Source organism: Bufo bufo, chromosome 6, assembly GCF_905171765.1.
Source record: "Bufo bufo chromosome 6, aBufBuf1.1, whole genome shotgun sequence".
NCBI classification, from domain to species: Eukaryota; Metazoa; Chordata; class Amphibia; order Anura; family Bufonidae; genus Bufo; species Bufo bufo.
Window position 1 is genome coordinate 320,654,271 of NC_053394.1, and position 6,000 is coordinate 320,660,270.

General features: G+C 53.4%; 1 protein-coding gene across 1 annotated transcript; it reads left to right on the top strand.

Moving 5' to 3' along the window:
- Positions 1 to 1,291: 1,291 nt before the first annotated feature.
- Positions 1,292 to 5,499, top strand: LOC121004356. The gene is made up of 2 exons (XM_040436541.1): positions 1,292 to 3,851; positions 4,774 to 5,499. Exons 1-2 carry the CDS (start codon positions 2,139 to 2,141, stop codon positions 4,789 to 4,791), a joined length of 1,731 nt encoding a protein of 576 aa, XP_040292475.1. The 5' UTR covers positions 1,292 to 2,138; the 3' UTR covers positions 4,792 to 5,499.
- The last annotated feature ends 501 nt before the right edge of the window (positions 5,500 to 6,000 follow it).

A 6,000-nucleotide genomic window follows, 5' to 3' on the forward strand; every position in this document is an offset into this window, starting at 1 on the left:
AACCACAGCACTGAGTTCACTATCCCTAGACACACTCTCCTGCTCTGCATGAACCAGAGACCCTCTTTCAATCTCGGACACCTGCCGTATTACATCTTCAACCTGACTTCTGGCATAAGCTCTCTTGTGTAATCTGTGGGCGATATTTTCAGCTTCAATCAAGTGAGGCCGGACGAAGCGGCACGCTTCAGGGGAGGCCGGCATGAGGGGTTTTGTGAGCAAGGGTCAGGGAAGGTAAGGGTTAAGTGGATGAGTGCAGGAAAAGGGGGGAGGAGCTAGAAAGGGGCGGGGAGCGGCAGGCTGAAGTAGTGGTGAGGCAGGTCAGCGCCCGCCATTTTAGGAGCAGAGAGCCAGCATCTGGCAGAGAGCCAACATCTTCTGAACTGCAGCATCGGATTCAGCAATGGCAGAAGCAGTGGAGGTGATGCTGCGGCGCTTGAGGGAAGCGGCGGACACCAGGGGCAGCGACTGGCTGGAGCAGCAGGTGACCGCATTGCTAGGGGGGGCGGAGGTGGGTACGTCTAGCCCTACTCCAGCAGCTACACGGCCGCGGCGGGTACGGCCGCCGGCGCGCCTGAGCCCTGATTTACCCCCCCGGGTCCGGCGCCGTGTCAGGAGCCCCACAAGGGACCCTCCACGCCGGGAGCATTCTAAGGCTACTGCGACCTCCCGGCGTGGGAGGAATCCATATGTCCGGCGGGACCCTCCAGAGGCTGTGGGGCCTTCCCCTCAGCCCATCGCGGCAGCAACAGGGGAGTCAGGACCTGGTTCTGCAGGATCCCCTCCTGTCCCCAGGAGTCGGAGGCCTGCTCAGCGTGGGAGAGGTAGTGGCAGCAGAGGCAGCAGCGGGGCTGCGCGGTCGGCCAGGGCGGCCCGGCGCAGGCCCTTACAGGATGAGCCCCTTTCAGTGGCACACGAGGCTGCGCCTGTAGGTGCCAGGGACGGGCGCAGGCCTTGCCATGATGCGCTTCTTACAGAGGAGGAGGACGAGGCTGTTCTGGACGGCTCCCCGCCCCAGAGCAGGCCTCTTGGGCATGAAGACAGGCGTGCAGATGCTTATATGGAGGACAGGGAGTTGCGCAGGCCATTTCCTGAGGGCGGACAGTTTGCTACGGGTCCTGACACCGTGGAAGACAGAGTGCGTCCCAGAGCCATTCCTAACGCACCCAGCAGTGATCCGCCTGGGGTGCTGCCGTCGAACAGCGCAAGTACCCATCAAAGGAACGTCGTGGATCCAGGAGTCGTCCGTCAGGAATCAGGACCTGCGGCTGCCGGGTTCACAGCACCCGGGCAGTTAGGTGAGACATCACTGGGAACACTGTTATCTATATTTAATGTGGCGCCTGGGGCGGGGGGGAGCAATAGTGCTATTATCGGTGGTTTGGGGCGCTTGCTGTGTGGTTTAGCTGGGGTTAGTCAGGATAGGGGGGCAATGGGGGCTACCCCCTTAGCAGCGTGGGGGTTGGGGGCAGAAAATAGCAATGTACCGGCGACCGCTAACAATAGTAATGTAGCAGTGGCCAATAGCACAGGTGTAGCCGAATCAGTGTCAGTGCAGACGCAGGCGGGAGGTGAGGAGGATAGGCCCAGATTAGATGACGCCGCAAAAGGGGAGGTGTATGTTTGCTTTGAGGGTCCCCTGGGAGCGCATTTGAAAACGGAGGTGCGTGAGAAAATTTGGAAGGGAGAGTATATAGAAATTTTTTCGCTGCTTCCGTTGGAGCGGTTCAACCTTGATGTGGTAAAAAAGGACGGAGTAAGAAAGGAGGATGATGATAAGCGTCGCTATCGCCTTATCCCTAGGTCATTTAGTAATTGGCTACAGGCCTTTGCTATTTTGGCAAGTGTGATTGGGGAGAAGAGTCCGGAATGCTGTTCCCCTTTATTTTGCTATCTGGATGCTATTGGGGAAGCCTATAGAGTGTATGGGGGTTCCGGGTGGTTACGGTATGACGAGCAGTTTCGTCAGAGGAAAGCAGTCCGTCCTAATATGAGATGGGACCATAAGGACATTGCGTTATGGATGAGGGTGACAGCGCCAGGTAGGAGTGGTCAGTCCTTTCGGAGTGAGTCAGGGGTTGGGGTACAGCAAGGTACAGGGACGCCCCCAGTTGGAAGAGGATACTGCTTCCTTTTCAATGAGGGAAGTTGCAAATTCGGCCAAAAATGCAAATTTAGGCATGAATGTTCCGTGTGTGGCGGGGGCCATGGGGCTAGCAGATGTTTTAGAGGGGGTAGACAAAGGGGGGGGGATAGTTTTGCAAAAGGGGCAGACCCCAGTGCGAGTGGAAAGGATGGTGGGGCATCTAAATAGATATCCGAACCAGGAGTTAGCTGAATTTTTGTATTCAGGGTTTAAGTTCGGTTTTCATATACCTTCACACCCGTTACCAGTCTTAGAGAAGCGGAAGAATTTGCGCTCGGCATTGCAGTTCCCGGACATAGTGACAGGAAAGTTAGCTAAAGAGGTTTCCCTAGGGAGGATGGATGGTCCGTTTGTTACATCACCCATCAGTAACTTGCGAGTTTCCCCTTTGGGTTTGATCCCTAAGAAGGAGCCTAATAAATTTAGGCTCATCCACCATTTATCATTCCCTAAGGGTGCGTCGGTCAATGAGGGCATTGACCCGGAACTTTGTTCTGTGGTTTATGCTTCCTTTGATGCGGCTGTGGAATGGGTAAGGAAGCTGGGTCCGGGTACCCTGTTGGCAAAATGTGACATTGAAGCGGCATTTCGGTTGTTGCCAGTTCACCCGGATAGTTTGTATTTACTGGGTTGTTTTTGGAATGGCGCATATTTTGTGGATAGGTGTTTGCCAATGGGCTGTTCAATATCGTGTGCATATTTTGAGCGTTTTAGTTCTTTTCTGGAGTGGGTGGTGGTTCAGGAATCAGGTTGTCACTCTGTCATTCATTATTTGGATGATTTCCTGTGTTTGGGGCCGGGGGGATCTAGGGTTTGTTCGTTGTTGTTATCCACATTACAGTCTGTTTTTGAGTGTTTTGGAGTCCCGTTAGCGGTGGACAAAACGGTGGGGCCGGCTACTGAGCTAAGCTTTTTGGGTATTGTCATAGATACACAGCGGATGGAGTGTAGGCTACCAGTAGACAAAGTGTCAGATTTAAGAACAGAGGTGGCGGCGGCATTGACAGCAAAAAAGATTCGTCTGCGGGACCTGCAGTCTTTGTTGGGCAAATTAAATTTTGCATGCAGAATCCTACCTATGGGCCGCATTTTTAGTAGGAGGTTGGCTTCGGCGACAGGAGGGGTGGTGTCTCCCCACCATTTTATTAGACTAGGCAGTGAGTTGAAAGGGGATTTGAAAGTTTGGGATTCCTTTTTAAAACAGTTTAATGGCAGAGCATTAGTTATGGGGGGGGTGGTTGATGCGTTTGATTTCGAATTGTTTACGGATGCTGCGGGTGGAGCGGGTTTTGGGGCGTACTGTGAAGGGCAGTGGTGTGCGGGTCGGTGGCCTGAGTCCTGGGTACGAAAAGGGTGGGTAAAAAACGTGGCATTGTTGGAACTCTTCCCCATTGTGTTGGCAGTCACGCTCTGGGGGGAGAAGTTTCGGCACAAGAAGGTTCGGTTCCATTGTGACAACTTGGGAGTTGTGCAAGCCATCAACAGTGTAACGGCTTCTTCCCCCCCAGTTATTTGCCTATTGCAGCAGTTGGTTCTCCGGTGCTTGTCCCTTAATGCTTGGGTGTTTGCGGTGCATGTGCCTGGTTCCTCTAACTGTATAGCTGACGCACTTTCTCGTTTTCAGTGGGAGCGGTTTCGCCAGCTGGCCCCGGAGGCGAGTCAGGTCGGATTGGTGTGTCCAGAGTCGTTGTGGGAGATCCTGGAGGTACCGTAGCTTGTCTGTTGCAGGCATCATTGAGTGAAGGCACGTGGAGGATGTACGATAGGGCTTGGAGTAGGTGGCAGCAGTGGTGTAATGACCTAGGGGTCGAGGTACTGGACGGGGAAATTCCGTTGTTACTGTTCATTGGCCACGTGAAGGATCAAGGTTGGTCGGTTGCCAAGATCAATGGTTGCATGGCGGGCTTGGCTTTCGGATTCAAGTTGCGGAATTCCCCGGACATTACTAAGTCCTTTTTGGTCCGACAAATTTTGAAGGGTTATAGAAGGTTTCAGCGTGTCAAAGATTCCCGCCTACCGGTGTCCTTTTCGTTATTGTTACAGTTAGGGGAGCAGGTAGCTGGAGTGTGTCGCTCGGCTTGGGAGGTGAGCTTATTTAGACTAGCCTTTGCTCTGGCTTTTTTCGGAGCCTTTCGTTTAGGGGAGTTAGTGTGTGCAAGTGTGCAGCGGGAAGGGGGTCTGAGGAGTGAGGATGTAACGTTATATGACGACAGGGTGCTGATTTATCTGAGATTTTCAAAGACGGATCAGGAGGGGAGGGGTCATTTAGTCTCATTGTTTGAGGTGCCGGGATGTCTAGTGTGTCCAGTACGGTGTTTGCGTGATTTTCAAGGAAGGGCAGGGGTCGCGGCAGGCCCGATTCTCAGACATGAGGATGGCTCCTTTTTATCGCGATTTCAATTTATAGCGGTATTCAAGAAATGTTTGCGTAATCTAGGAATGGACTCTGGCAAGTTTACGGGTCATTCCTTCAGGATAGGTGCTGCCACGGAGGCTGCTCGCTTGGGGGTGCGAGATGAAGTGATTAAGCGTATTGGGAGGTGGGAGTCGGAGCGTTTTCGGCTGTATGTGCGTTTAGGGGCAGTTTAAGGCTGTGTCTAACCATGTTTGTCTCGTTCTTTTTTCAGGTGATGCCCCGTTATTAGTTTGGATCCTGGGCCATTCGTTCGTGTTCTGGGGGGCATTACGAGCGGATGTTCGGCAGAATGGGCGGCAGCTGGGGTTTGATCGGGGGACAGCCATAGTAAGATGGATCGGACGCAGAGGTATGGTGTGGGGTAGTGTTTTGCAGGAGGTTCATCGGCAAGCCAGGTTAGATAGAGTCCCAGATATCTTGGTGTTGCATGTTGGGGGAAATGACCTAGGGGTCCGACCTTGCAGAGAGTTGATCAGGGATATACGTTTTGATTTTTTGCGTTTGTGGTCCCTCTTCCCGTCAGTTGTCACTGTGTGGTCGGATATTGTCCCCAGGAAGGTCTGGAGGGAGGCGAGATCGGTTGAAAGGCTGAATAAGGCTAGGATTAAGCTGAACAGGGTGATTGGGCGGTTCTGTGCCAAACATGGGGCGGTGGTGGTGAGGCACCCCGAGTTGGAAGCAGGAACAGGAGGCTTTTGGAGACAGGATGGAGTCCACCTCAATGCGGTGGGCATTGATTTGTGGTCACTGGACTTGCAGGGAGGTATTGAAACAGCCCTCCGGGTGTGGCGGAACGCGCGAGCTTAAGGGCTGTCAAGCTGCGCGTTGTTGGCGGGGGGAGGTCATAGAAGCTGGGGCTACTGGATGGTAACGGTGAATGAGAGGGCCTCAATGGTGGGGCTGGACTCTCAGAGTTGGGGCACCTGGTTGGCTTGGTATGGCGTCCGTCAGTTGGTGTCCCCGAGCTTGTGGTACGCGGCTGGGGGCAAGATGGAATTGCCGTGGTGGTTTGTGGTCGTTTAAGGTGCAGTTAGGCGGCTTCTAGGACCTCCCTCGTCAGTTAGACATGTATATATTTATATATATATGTCATTGTTATATCAAGTGTTATGTTTATTCATGTTATTTATATTATTTAATAAAAGACGGCTGCTGTGGCCGATTTAATCCAAACAGTGGCTGTGTGTGGTTATTGGGAGAGGAAATGGGGAAGGTTAGTTAGCTAAATGATGGGGTAGTGGACCCGAGCGTAGCCAATAACCCTACTCAAGTGAGGCCGGACGAAGCGGCACGCTTCAGGGGAGGCCGGCATGAGGGGTTTTGTGAGCAAGGGTCAGGGAAGGTAAGGGTTAAGTGGATGAGTGCAGGAAAAGGGGGGAGGAGCTAGAAAGGGGCGGGGAGCGGCAGGCTGAAGTAGTGGTGAGGCAGGTCAGCGCCC

Coding starts and splice junctions, on each gene's coding strand:
- LOC121004356 (XM_040436541.1), top strand. CDS start 2,139: ATGAGGGAAGTTGCAAATTCGGCCAAAAATGCAAATTTAGGCATGAAT.